General features: G+C 37.0%; 1 protein-coding gene across 1 annotated transcript; it reads right to left on the bottom strand.

Moving 5' to 3' along the window:
* Nucleotides 1-3411: 3411 nt before the first annotated feature.
* LOC139148985 (uncharacterized) lies at nt 3412-11968 on the bottom strand. Its single transcript, XM_070720461.1, has 5 exons — nt 11445-11968; nt 11052-11138; nt 10253-10393; nt 8059-8163; nt 3412-4387 (listed from the first exon to the last, which is right to left on the bottom strand). Exons 1-5 carry the CDS (start codon nt 11869-11871, stop codon nt 3924-3926), a joined length of 1224 nt encoding a protein of 407 aa, XP_070576562.1. The 5' UTR covers nt 11872-11968; the 3' UTR covers nt 3412-3923.
* Between the last annotated feature and the right edge of the window lie 1775 nt (nt 11969-13743).

Below are 13743 nucleotides of genomic sequence, written 5' to 3'. Positions count from 1 at the left end.
ATAAATACCTTGTCAAAAAATGGGAGGTCTCAAGGGAATTAATCATAGCCATGCCAAAGGCAGTGTGTCAGTGTAGATGGCAATGTTCCAGTTGCCAAACTGGATTTTGAAGTCATAAAATCAGCATTCTGCAGTTACATAATTTTTTTCTCATATCCCTTAATTCTTACCTCTCCCTCACATCTGGTTTTGAAATTTTATGATTAAGTTACAAACATCTCTACAAAGTTCATGTGACATAGAATTTGGAATTTTATTTAAAATTTTCAGTCAATTGGCAGGTAACAATATCATTCAATACCCTAAATATGTAAACAATTGATTGAAAGATTGGAAAAATAACTTACTCAAAGAAATAACTGACTTGAAAGTGATTTCTCATATCAGTTACCGTGAGTTGGGGGTCACACTGGGGTCGGCAGTAACTAGGTAGAGTAATCACTTTGTGTGTACACTGTCCATGACCTTTGACATCTGTGATTAACAACATTAAAAGGCTATCACCCACGCATGGTCAACTAAAGGCCATTTTTGTATAAAAACCACCTACAAAATTTGTTCAAAACTCTGGAAAATCCGTTTTTAAAATGCTTCTTACATATCTGAGTCTGTTCAAGTTTTTCATGTTATTCAGACAAAAAAATGTTGCTCTCTACTTCTACCAACTGGATCAGGATAGTTACACTAAACTTTGAGCAAGTTAATCATAAATTCATACACAAAATGTTTTGTATACAGATTTGTACTGAACACGTACAGATTTGAGACTGGCGAGAAATGACAACAGTACATAGGAATTTCTTCTTACCGACAGAAATCTTGGAATAAATACATCTGACAGAAATACACTAGGTTTTCATTGGAAGACAGCTTGTAGGCCATATATCAATAAACAGTGCACAATGTGTTGGACCTCATCCTGATTCAATTGAGTCAGTTATTTAGCACCCTTTCTTCTCTTCACAACCAATCCAAAAATATCTTGACTTGAAATTCAAAATTATTTTCACATTTTCTGTATCTTGACATTGCAAAAATATACTTCTGTATTCAGATTACTGACGGGTATTAAACAGATGACAGGTCAATCAGATGGAATTGTGGGAGAGATTGGATATTAGGCTTCAACTTAATTTGACCCGTAAGCTATGAAGTATGACCCTTGAGAGATGGAGGATAAAAGTCCAACACATTTGATCTCAAATCATACATTTGACAACAAAAGAAAGTTGAAAGAATGATATAGACACTTCAAAGAAATGCAAACATACCAGTGATAATTAGAATAAGAAGTCAGTTTGTCATCTCAAATATGACATCACAATAGTATCATAAACACAATTTTTTAAATAACCTGATGCCAGAAATTTTCTTTAAAAAGAATAAAACAAAGGAAAAATACAGAAATAATTGAGAGATTATTACTAGGAATGTGACAAGTAAAAGATGTGTAAACTCTGCATATTACTTGTTGCTAGGCAGCTAACTTAAATAGAGTTCAGATGACTTCCTGTGTATTGTGCAATCAGTTCCATAGCCATGCATGGATGAATCACACACTGGCCTGATACGGCAACATAAAACTCTAAAATAAACTCTATTCATTGTTGTCCCACTATTCAGATGCAAAATTGTCTGTCTTTTTTGTTGCCCTCTCCATCTATTTCCTATAAGAATGTACTACAATTGGAAGAGTATAACCACACAAAAAAGTCTCTTAAAATCAAGACAGCAATGGAAAATTCATAGACATAAAATAATATAGAAAAGTTTGGTCCATGTTGGTTTGCTTGAAAACTTTGTTTTTCAGTTGTTTTCTGATGAGCTGTTGAAAAAATTTGATATGGGTACATGACAACATCACTTCAGATGAGACATCACAGAGTGTGGCCACAGAGAAAACACGGCATACTCAGGTGATTTCAGAGCCAAAGTTACATGCTATTGTATCATCAAACACAAGAATATCTGTACCATCAATAAATACTGTAAACTGGTGACAAAACTGGTGACAGTGATCATATTTGAAACTAACAGTAAGCAAAATCAAACATTTTCATGGATACACTAGATCTCAGATTGGACATTATCAAACTGCTGACACAGCAATCTACTTTAATAACTCCAGCCACACCCAAATGATCAATTGAAGGTAGACTGCTTAGTCATCAAATATCTATGCATATATTCATTCACTTCAAGGTTTCAAATCAATAGTTCTTTCATAAATTTAGCTATGCAACTACACAATTCTAATTTCACTGTATTCAAGCCTTTCAAAGTTCATCCACTTTTTGTGTTTGTCTTTTTGCTGTGTTAACATCTCTATGCGACAGAATAGTTTACAGAGTAAATATGATGATCTGTTGTAAATGTCAAATGATATAGAAATTTTATTTTGATATTCACTGTAACTTATGGAATTCACAGATTCACAGCTAACACTCACTTTAAATTACACATAGACTATTTGTGGAGAATGTCAATAGTTCTGCTTGACACAAGAATATTGTGTTTTGGGTCACAGATTGGTCAGCACTACATAATGCAAAGTCATCTTGAATTATGGCAGATTCAGACATTCACAATTATGTCTACTCATTCACTCAAGTGACTGCCATTACTTTGCTCAATTTTGGCATCATTTCTTGTTCAAGGAAATTCCAATTATATAGTTTGATAAAAGACACATTACAAATATGAAATATCCTTGAAAAATTACATTCTTGTTCATGAGAACATTCTGCAGAAAATAGATAGGTATTCAAAATATACATTTGTCCTCAAGCAAAATGGTTTTGAAGGATTTCTGACACAGAGAAGAAATTCCATCCGAAAATATACATTTGATATCTGATAGAATAGTGCTATGTACAGAGTTTGATCTGCAATCTATTTACAATTCATCGGATATAGCACTCTGAACTAACTTGATAATTTATCTACAGGAAGTGTCAGTTCATCAATTCTACCAAAACCAAATTACTTCTGCTTTCAAATCAATTTTACAGTAAAAGCATAAAATTTTATGAACATTATTCTATCATTTTATTTTTGTTTATTTTCTCGATTTTTTCTTTACAATTGTTGGGAAGGTTTACATTATCTTGAGTATTGTGATTGTCTAATCAGCTAGGTTTTGATACCAGACTGCGTAAATTGCACATTTTACAAATAGCACAAGACTTGACATGATTCTTTCCATTAGACAATTGCAGAATGTATCGATGAAATGTACTGATATAGAATCTGAGGGAAGTGAAACCTTTTGACTTGAAATCATTACGCAAATACTTGCTTTATTGCTTTTTTTCCAATTTTTTTGGTTTTGTGTTTGTTTTTTATGTAGTTTTCTTTGTGTTTTTTATGTAGTTTTCTTTTTTCTTTTGGTTTTATTACGTTTTCTTTTTTCTGGTACCACTTTGTGGCATACACTTTTCTTAACCTTCACTCATACGCACAAACTCTAAGCTATTAATTTATAGCTATTTCTGAATTCTGCTCACAGCTACTGCATTATTTTAGGCATCACTGATGCTTCATACAGCTATTCAACTGACGCCACTGCAGCAAAAAAACACTAAGAGATTGCTAAACTAGCTTTACCTACATATCTTGCTCTTTTTTTTTCAAGCTGGAAATGTTGACTGTTTCAGAGTTTAATTGTCAACAAAAATGTTTGAGCAACTTTCACAGATGTATTTATGGTAGGTTCCTCAAGATATCTTCAGCCAAAAATAATTAATTTGAAGCCGAAAGTTGTATGGCTTGCTACCCTTCACTGGAAGCTACGACAACAAAGTCACACGCTGATAACAGAATTATCATATTACCTAACGAGCAAACTAGCAAAACCAGAAACATCTTCTAAAACTCAAAACCTTTCAAAGATGTTATATGACTGAACTGAATTGATGCAGAATTCAATGCTGTGATGAACTTATACCACTGTTTGATGGCTGAGCGATGAGTACTGCGCTTCTGATTGATGTATCAGGATTAATCGAAGCACTCTGGGTGTTAAACGAGGCACTCTGGTTGTAATACATGTTCTTATTCATAGGTGGCTGATGTAAGTCTTTCATTTCAACTGCATTGGGAATACTACCATTGGGAACACTGCCATTGGGAACACTGCCACTGGGAATACTACCATTGGGAACACTGCCATTGGGAATACTGCCATTTGGAGCAATGCCATGAGGAGCAATGCCTTTGGTTACATTACCATTAGGAACACTGCCATTAGGAATATTGCCGTTGGTAATACTGCTATTGGGAGCAATGCCATTGGGAATACTGCCATTGGGAATACTGCCATTGGGAGCAATGCCATTAGGAATACTACCATTTTGGTTACTCTGGTGTCTCACAACGTTGGCTTCATCTGTTAAAGAAAAATCAGAGAAAAAGCATGAGGCGATTGTAAAGAAGGGGAAACAACAATTGTTTTTTCTACGGAAATTGGAATCCTTTTCAGTAAATAAGGCAATTTTATCCCTCTGTTACAAGTCTTTTATCGAAAGTATTATAACTTTCTCATTTATCTGCTGGTTCCAGAGTTTAAGTCTACAACATAAGAATTACATTGAAAAAATTGTTACTTAAGTTCAAAGATTATTGGCTCACCACAGAGGAGTATTTTATCATTTTACGAGCAACAATGTCTGAGGAAAGCACGTTCCATTTTAAATTCATCAGATCATATTTTGAATTCAGAATTCCAACTGCTTCCTTCTGGAAGACGTTTTAAGTGTCCAGTTTGCAAGACAAACCAACTTAAGAATTTTCTTATCCCTACCGCTGTGCGGTTTCTAAATGATGCATCTTAATGGTTGTTGTGTGTTGTTACTGTATTTTAGTTTTAGTCCAGTAATTGTTGTTTTTGTTGTGTTATTTTGTGTGTTGTCAGCCAAACTGAATTGCCCTTGAGGGATGAATAAAGTTGAATTGAATTGAATATTACATGATGCACGCAGATAAATTTACAGAAACACAAGTACACAATATGATTTATGGGTTTATCAAAGGCAATGGATGAAAAAAGTTACAGCTAGTTTATTAAGTTACCTACTTACAACATGACCTAATATAAGCTTTGCTACATAAATCCATACAAATTTATCTGAATGATATCATGATTTGCTGTCATGAATATTTGGAATTTGACAGCATGTTTATGGTGAGCCCTTAACAGCATGGCAATTGTTTATCTATTTATAGGAATGCTGTGTTTCGATGAAGGATTAATAAGTGGCTCATTGCTCATCTTTGTTCACGTTTTCTCCCTTGACAAGTGTGACATGATTATTGCTGCTTACACAGGATTGCTAAAAGCATCAAAAGAATCAGTAATAATCAGTATGAAAGAAACCCTGTGCTCTCGCTGTTGCTCGTAACGTTAGTAAATTACGAACAAAAATGAAAATTTACGAAAAAAAAGACATGCCCGATCGGCAATTTACGAACAATTTTGTTATTTTTGAAGCCTGATTTTTGGTCAAGATTATGAATTCCGGGGAAATACTGTCATATTTCGTCTTTCAAAAACTACTCTGCCCCTATCATCGGCGCATCGACAATGGTTATAGCTTTGGACTTTGACCTGTGCTAACATGAGCAAGCGCAAAAAGGTTTCAAGATCCCCGGGTCGTGTACTCAGATACTGGTGTGCCAAGCATTATGGTAGTTTCGAGATACCCAAACACTCACATGCTGTCAACTTTCCGAATAGATGCGGGTGAAGCGGATCGAGGGGAGCGGGCAATTACAAATGCTTCAGCTGTAGTATCCTCAGCTGGGAAAGAAAGTTGGGCATAAATACGGCACCTGATATGAAAAATTGGAAACAATGAAACCGCCGAGAAGAGATCAAGACAGTCAGCCGGAAAGATAGTCGAACTGCCGTCCGGACCGCGCATGGTTGAACGATGTACCGTACCGCAAAGTGTTTGTCTGTGCATTGAGGTGGAAACGAGCCGGGAATCTTAACCGGAAATCTTAGTTGTCATAGATTTGTCATTTGACGATCTGCAGATTGAATTTTTTTCAGTGAACTTGCCAATTTTAATAGGTTTCCTTCAAAATATTTTACAAGAAACTGTCTCAGCAAATGTTATGAATACTGATAGTTTTCTTTGATGATCCAGAGACAATGCTGTGCACAGTCCCAAGACGAAAACGTTTATCCAGACAAAAAAAATAAATGACGATCATCTGCAGCATTTTAAAAGTATAACTGTCTCTAAGAAAACATTAGCAGGATCACCAGTCTCAGTTTGTGTACTTAAATTTGCAGTTATAATGAGACAAAATTTGTGCGAAACCACAGACTGCCAAATGTTCTGATCAGTGGTTGTTTTAAAAGAATTTTAGAGATGAACATGGCATAATGACTGCAGCTACCAAGAGGCACCACCTAACACCTATGCATACTTTCAAAGTAAAAGAGCTTTCCAAATATGAAAAACAGGTCAGAGATTTTCTAGCATCTAAAACTTGTGCAAACACTGATAATATTAATGACCACTTCATATAATATGTAACAGGTCTGACCTGAGAGCGAGCGCAGCGTAGGGTATACCGTCATTGATGTTTTCAGGCAATAGCACGCTAATTTCTGTGTTTGATGCATGATGCATATTTTGGTTGAATTGCTGTCTTTTCTAGAATAACATTTATATATTATTTTAGCAATTTAACTCGGAAATGCCAAGTTCACTAACGAAAATTATTTAAAACTGGTAAATTACATGATTCCGATCAGTTTATTGTAACAGGGGCGGGAACAGAGGCAGTCTAATGTAAAACACGTACTTGATATTCCCGGATCCCGTCGGTAGCTCTCAGCACACGATTTTTAACTCTCGTGTGAGCTGACCGTTCGTTCTCGCGAGAGTTGGCTTGTTTCAAAATGGCGGCGCACTGTGATGACCGAACCGGGCTTTCAAAAGTGATCGAAAATAGTCATTTTGAACCAAATTTCACACTTTCTTTGGAACAGAGAGATTCTTTTGTCGGAAATACACATTGTCGAGTAGGATTTGTGGTAGATGATATCTTTAATTTCACGCAATCCGTGTAAAAGTATTCAAAATGGCCGCCTCCATGGAAGTGCTCTCTTTTCAAACTCGTAGGTATATAGAGATTCCATTCTAAATTTCGTGTACACGCGTTAGTCTTAATGCTCGCTTCGCGAGCGGCCTTCGGCCGCTCTCGCTGCGCTCGCTATTAATATATATAATCATAAAGCACTGACTACACACACAAAGGGAGTTACGATTTGTGTCACAATATACTTGAAAATGTTATGTTGTGTAATAAAGATCGATTAATTGAATAACATTCATGGGCCGGTTGACCAAAATGACACACTTTATTGAAACAAGGAAGAAATTTCAATGTTACAAGCACTCATGACCCATGATGTACTGTGTTATTTAATGGATCTTTTGAAAATGTGTATCAAAATATGAGTGTTCATTGTCAAAAAAAAACTAAAAAGGAATTTTTCACTTTCCTTTGTTTATAATGAAATCATTCATCATTTCTATACCCTTAACATCATTTATTGAGTACCAGAAGTGCTTGTTAACTCAGCAAATAATTTGTGCTTACTAATTTATTTTGAACCAAATTCGTAAATTTACTAACAATTTCGAAAGGCCAGGGAGAGTACAGAAATCCAGGAATACTGTGTATTCCATGCCACTCTTCAATCAGCCGGAAGCAGTGTTGCCTACCATCCTTTTAGTGAATCAGTTGAAATATTATCTACACGTACTATCAACATTGTTAAATAAACTGTCTGAAATAATGTTAAGCTGGTATGAAAACACTTTCATGGAATGCTCATACAAAATATGAGAAATCTATCAACAAAACCAGGAATAAGGTCAGGGAAGCCTTGTGACACGGTCAGTGCATTTCAAAATCTCAAAGAGTTTACAATGCATCAATGGATCAATTTAATTGCCATACTTTACAGTGTTTGCAGTGAAACTTACACTGTTTACTGTAAAATTTACACTGTAAACGGTGAAACATCTTGTTGCTTACCTTCTACCTTGACATCATATCCACCAGTATGTTTCTGTTCTTCTCCTTGCTTCACTGTTTTGTATTTTCCCCTTGTGTCTCTCACTTTCTTTTCTTCTTTGCCCCCTACAGCAAAATAAACATATTTTAAGCAAGTACATTTCACAAAGCTTTCATCCTACTTAGTAACACTACATCCATACATTGCAAAATTTAAAGGGGAAGTTCACCAAAGCTGATTTTTGCATTTCCCATTCACATTCAAGCTGGGCTGTGTGTATTTGCATAATTATTGTTTATGTTAAGATACAAATAATGGGCGACGCGCTGACCATTAACGTTTATTTGTGGGCAAGGGCGAGAGGAAAGCCAAAAATTAACGGGCGAGGCTTGCAGAGCCTGTTAATTTGGCTTTCCTCGAGCCCGCGCCCACAAATAACGTTAATGGTAAGAGCGGAGTCTGTTATTTCCATTATATTATCAGCGAACCCAAGAAAACCGTCAAAATTTCCGAAAATTTCAGGAGCGAACGACAACTGGGCCCCAGAAACTGAGCAATACGCGACGCACTGTCACGCGCACTGTAAAAAATTGGCAAATCCGGAGATGTTTTCAGAAAAAAGTATCTCAACTTGACCTACAAGTGCTCCATTTTATTTTGTGATTGATTATGATTTACGTTTGAGCTGTAAAGTTACGATACTTTGAGTTGTTAATCTTATTATTCATATTCACGGGCATGTAAGCAAACCATTATCATATACCTAGATTCACGTACCCATGTAAACCTATGGGAAAAGGCGCTCTTACAGGTGTGTAATAAGTTGCCGTATCACGCCCAGGCACACTTTGCCAAATAAGGTAGTGTGCGTGCTTTTTTGAACTTTTTCGTTGTCGTTGCTACAGGCGTTGCTATCCACATACATTCCATTCGAAAGCACGTCAGCGCGAGATTCGAACCCCATTTCTATGCGCTTCGCTCATAGTTTTGAAGCAAATTGTAGACAGTTCGAATCTTATTCCGATCAAAATTGGTTTAAAACAAGTGCTTGATAGTCTCCTCTCAATGTTTTGCTGAGAAAGTGTATTTTAACGAGCAGGATCAACTACTCATCTGTGCTCATTCTGTAGTGACATTGGCGTTCGCATAGAACAAGCTCGTGACGCGTTCCACAACAGAACAAATGACAACATCGTACATATTAATCCGCAAAGTTGCGTGGCTCATGTTTTTTTTTTAATTTACGCCCATAACTTTCACAAAATTTTATTGATAAATACTGAAACATATCACAACCGTTCAATAAGGTATATGATAAAACCTTTACGGCCCAGATATGGGTTTTGCGGACCTCGGTCGTCTTCTGCCGTACAACGTCGGTCCGCAAAACTCGTATCAGGGCCGTAAACAATCCATTACTGTGTATTTGTGGTCAGTCATGTGGTTCAGCTCGACCAATCAAAATGCGACTGGCAGGGCATGGTAATATAATATGTAACAGTTCATAAACAATGACAGGAAATGACTCAAGCCTGTTTCAGTCACTGGCATGCCATCACTCCTGCACATTTGCAGGATTTCCCTTTCTCTTATCTCATTTGCACATTTTTGACACTGACAAGTTCATTTGAACAAATTCACATCTCAACCCCTGCATCTACCTGTACACCAAATACTGAGATGGTAGCTTTGGCGGTATGGGAGACTTTGTGTGTGATGGACATACATCGCATTCAAAGGGTTAAACATTCATATCTTTTATTTTGTTTAAAGCACACCACCAACACAATGTCAACAAATGCTACTGAAGACTTGAGTTAAAGCAAGTACACACCAAATGATCACAAATCATACATATTTACTGAGATACGAATGGCAGATGAATATCCTTTCCTTCACTATGAAATATCTGATCAGATGGCATACAACATGACATTGACATTCACCGGTTGTTTTGTTTTCTAATAAAATCTATGACAAAATGTTTAACTTTATTAGACATGTATCTATTAATAAAGTGTTACAACTTTATGAGATTTGTTTGTTTATTGATTTCAATCTCTTTTGTAGACATGATAGACATCCTCACGTTTATTCTAACACTGGCAGCATTGCATTTATAACACAGCCTTGCAGTTTGGGAGTGCAGCAGCAGAATACAAGTACACATTCATGTACGGTAGATTTCATTGACATTTTTTTAATTATACAAACCTTGTGCATGTTCTCCGGTGCTGTCATTTGTTGCTTTGTTAGAGGTACATCTCTCCCACAACAGATAGCAAACAATTACAGCCAAGACTACCACAGCTGCTACAAGTGCAATATCTCCAAGTAGTGTCTTTCCCAAAAAGCCTAAATGTAAAGAGCAGTTCCAATTATTATGTCGTCATTCAGACACTCCAGTACATTCATAGGTACTTTTATTGTTGGTTTGTTGTTTACTTAAAGTATATAAGAGGTAATTCAATCTAAATAATGAATTGTTTGTTTCCATGACAACCAATAAATAAACATACAAAGGAAAATATTTTGTAACAAGTACCTGCATTGGAAAATCATAATTGATAAGCTAGACAGCAATTTATCAGGATCACCTCCTTAAAGTTCTTACATGTACTATGGAGGTAGTTTATTACAATAGTAATAAACGTAATTATCTCAGTTGTGACTCCTTCTCTACTACCTCGGATGTACTTAAAAAAGCTGTTTACATGTCACATCCTTGTGGAGACACTGCAGTTACACCATCTCCCTAACCCTATGAGTATGGCGAGTGTCCGGCTTTGGGAGGCGGCATAGCCAAAGCCGTACTCTCACCATACTGGTAGGGCTGGCCATTTCCATACCCTTGTGCATTGTGCTGAATATTTAGAGCTCTAACACCACAGCAGTCAAAGGTGGTGTGGCCAGTGTGTCTTCATCTGTTTTGTGTGTGCGTGTGTGTTTACATGGGCGGTAGTTCCTCTCCAGTCTGTCTTTTCCCTACATAAACAACAATGAATTATCGTACCTTCACCTGATGCTGATGAACTGTCCTGTGCATAGTCGACATCGCCTTGGGTAGGATCATCGGGTTCTTCAAATTGCTTGATGTATCCTGCGTGAGAGGTATGAAATTGATAGAAATTATTCCAACTTCAGACGGATGAAAAATGTCAGGGTAAGAGAAGAGGCCAACAGAGACATGAACTACGTTGTTTTGGAGACCACTGCAAAAAACCATAGTTGTGAATCATGGGCCTCTTTCACGGTAGCAGTTTCATCATGTGTTATCACGTCGAGCGGAAATGTCAAGCTCTGGCTCGATGGCCAGAATGACAGTCGTCAACAAAGTCTACGATGGCAACGGCACAAATCACAGACAAATAAAGTCAAAGACAAATAATTAAATATCGTAACTCACTAGGACACTTTTCCAGACACTCAAACGATGGTGTTGGGCCGGGTGCCACTGCTTGTGCTACAGAATCTTCGTTTTCCTCAGGAGGATAACCAGGACAAATTTGTGTACAGGGATAACACACCGATATGCCTGAACCATGGTCTAGGCAATACTCATCAATTTTACATGAATCTTGGTGGCACCCGTCGACGAAATGTTCTTCGCCGTAGGCGGTCAACGTTGGAATAGGATCAGCACTAACCGATGGTAGAAAACAACACGAAAGGCACAACACTATGTATAAAAGTGAGATTTGACCGCCGTATTGTGTTGTTGGTGGGTGCGCGCCAGCGAGCCTCGGAGAGCGCGGGCGTGTTGTCTTTGCACGAGCCATCCTCGAAATGTGCTGTCGCAGAACAGTGACCGAGGTCTTCACCGTAGTAATCATGGGTGTTAATGCGGGAAAATCCAAAAGTCCTCATGATGAAGTTATGAATCACCATCATCGCATTAGTGGAATTGAGTCATCTCATTGCACTGCCACTTAAGCTGTAACGTTTGTGACTTATTTGACCTTGGATAAGTTTGTCGGTCGACGTCGTTGGCGGCGTCCTCTAACCAGCGTCGGCGATGTCAACAGCGCATCGCACATGCTTGCGAACGGATGGTCAATTTCAATGTGTTAAAATCAATTTTATGTGGTCTCGATTTAATTTTACTGGTACTGGCAATATCAGTAATTCTGCCACTACATAAAATTAATTCGAGGTACTAGTAAAATCAATTTTAGACTTCATAAAATTATTTTAGCACGTCAAATTTAAAAATAAAATTAATTCTAGACTACACAAAATTAATTCCAATTAATTTTAACAGATTGAATTAGTTCCAAGAAAATACAAAATTAATTCAAGATAGCGGTAAAAATTAATTCTATGCTACATAATATTAATTCCAGCATGTAAGGTTAATTTATAATATGTTAATTTATTCAAAGAATATTCAAAACTAAAGGGACATTAGCTATAACTGTTGACTAATTTTTTCACTACTCTGTTTCAATGTATCAACTACAGAATTTTACTATAATCCGATCATCATGACCAATGCCCGGTGTCCTTCTTGCAAACACGTCCTGTATATGTGAAATGACCATTGTTATTGTTGATAAATGTATTCTAGTCCGGACCTGAGAACAAAATTTAAACAATAACAATGGAGATTATACTCATATAGGGTATATTTATGAGCTTAATAAAAGGAATTTCTCCATGGTTCAGGGATTCAAACCAGAAACTGCAGATGATACACAGAACAAACAAAATTTAAAAAATGATCAAAGTTACAGCTAATTGATCTTTAATTGCCAGTACCAGTAAAATTAAATCGAGACTACGTAAAATTAATTTTAACACATTAAAATTACTGTAACATAATTTTGACAAGGACGGACCTCCATACTTGCGGCATGGCAATGCCTTATTCGTGGTGTCGTTGGGATGCAAATGGGGTTTTTGGAGGGGTAAAGCAACAATGGGGAAAGTATAGACGGAAAATTGTTTGAACAGCGGCTAATAATCACTGAAAAGTGCAAGAAGTGAATTCTCAAGACTACATCAAATATGACGTACTTCGTTGAATTTTACTGGATAAGACGAAAAATTCCGATCATATAGAGTCTGAATCGAATAGTATACTTCGTGCAGAATTAACAATTAAGCTGTTGATATTCGTCTCCTTAAGCATAGACAGTAGAGGAACGTGTCTCTCTACTGTCTATGCTTTAAGGTAGAACGCGCCTCGGGGGCAAATATTAGGACTCTCAAAATGTATACATTCTTTTCTAATCTACCACTAGTGGGCCCACTTTAAAGCTCTTGGAGAAAGAAAAACTTTCACCGTCTTAGTTTTCTGAAAATCCCCAATTTTATTTTTCCCCATAGAGTTAACACAGGGATGGCGGCCATTTTGAATTTCAAATGTCGCAAAGTGTGTTGAGTAATTTGTTTCGCTAGTTCCAAACTTTGCACGGTGACCCCTGATTAGGGCGTTCACCAGGATATCTAACAGGGGAGAATTTGAAAGTACAGAGGGGAGTGCCAGAGGGGGTCCCTCTCTTGCGTGGACAATTTGGAAAAATTAATGTGTGCAATGGTGCAGTCTGGTGCAATCTGAGAGTGTTTTCAGTTCGTTTTTTACTAAGTAAAACTGTTAGAAAATGACATAGGACACCCCTATGGGGGCTCGAGGAGAGTACGAGAGGGAGGTGCACCCCTCTCGCATCGATTGTTCTTAGAAATCTATCTGTGCAATGGTGCAA

This window comes from Ptychodera flava, chromosome 14, assembly GCF_041260155.1.
Source record: "Ptychodera flava strain L36383 chromosome 14, AS_Pfla_20210202, whole genome shotgun sequence".
NCBI lineage: Eukaryota > Metazoa > Hemichordata > Enteropneusta > Ptychoderidae > Ptychodera > Ptychodera flava.
This window is presented reverse-complemented; position numbering and strand designations above follow the sequence as displayed.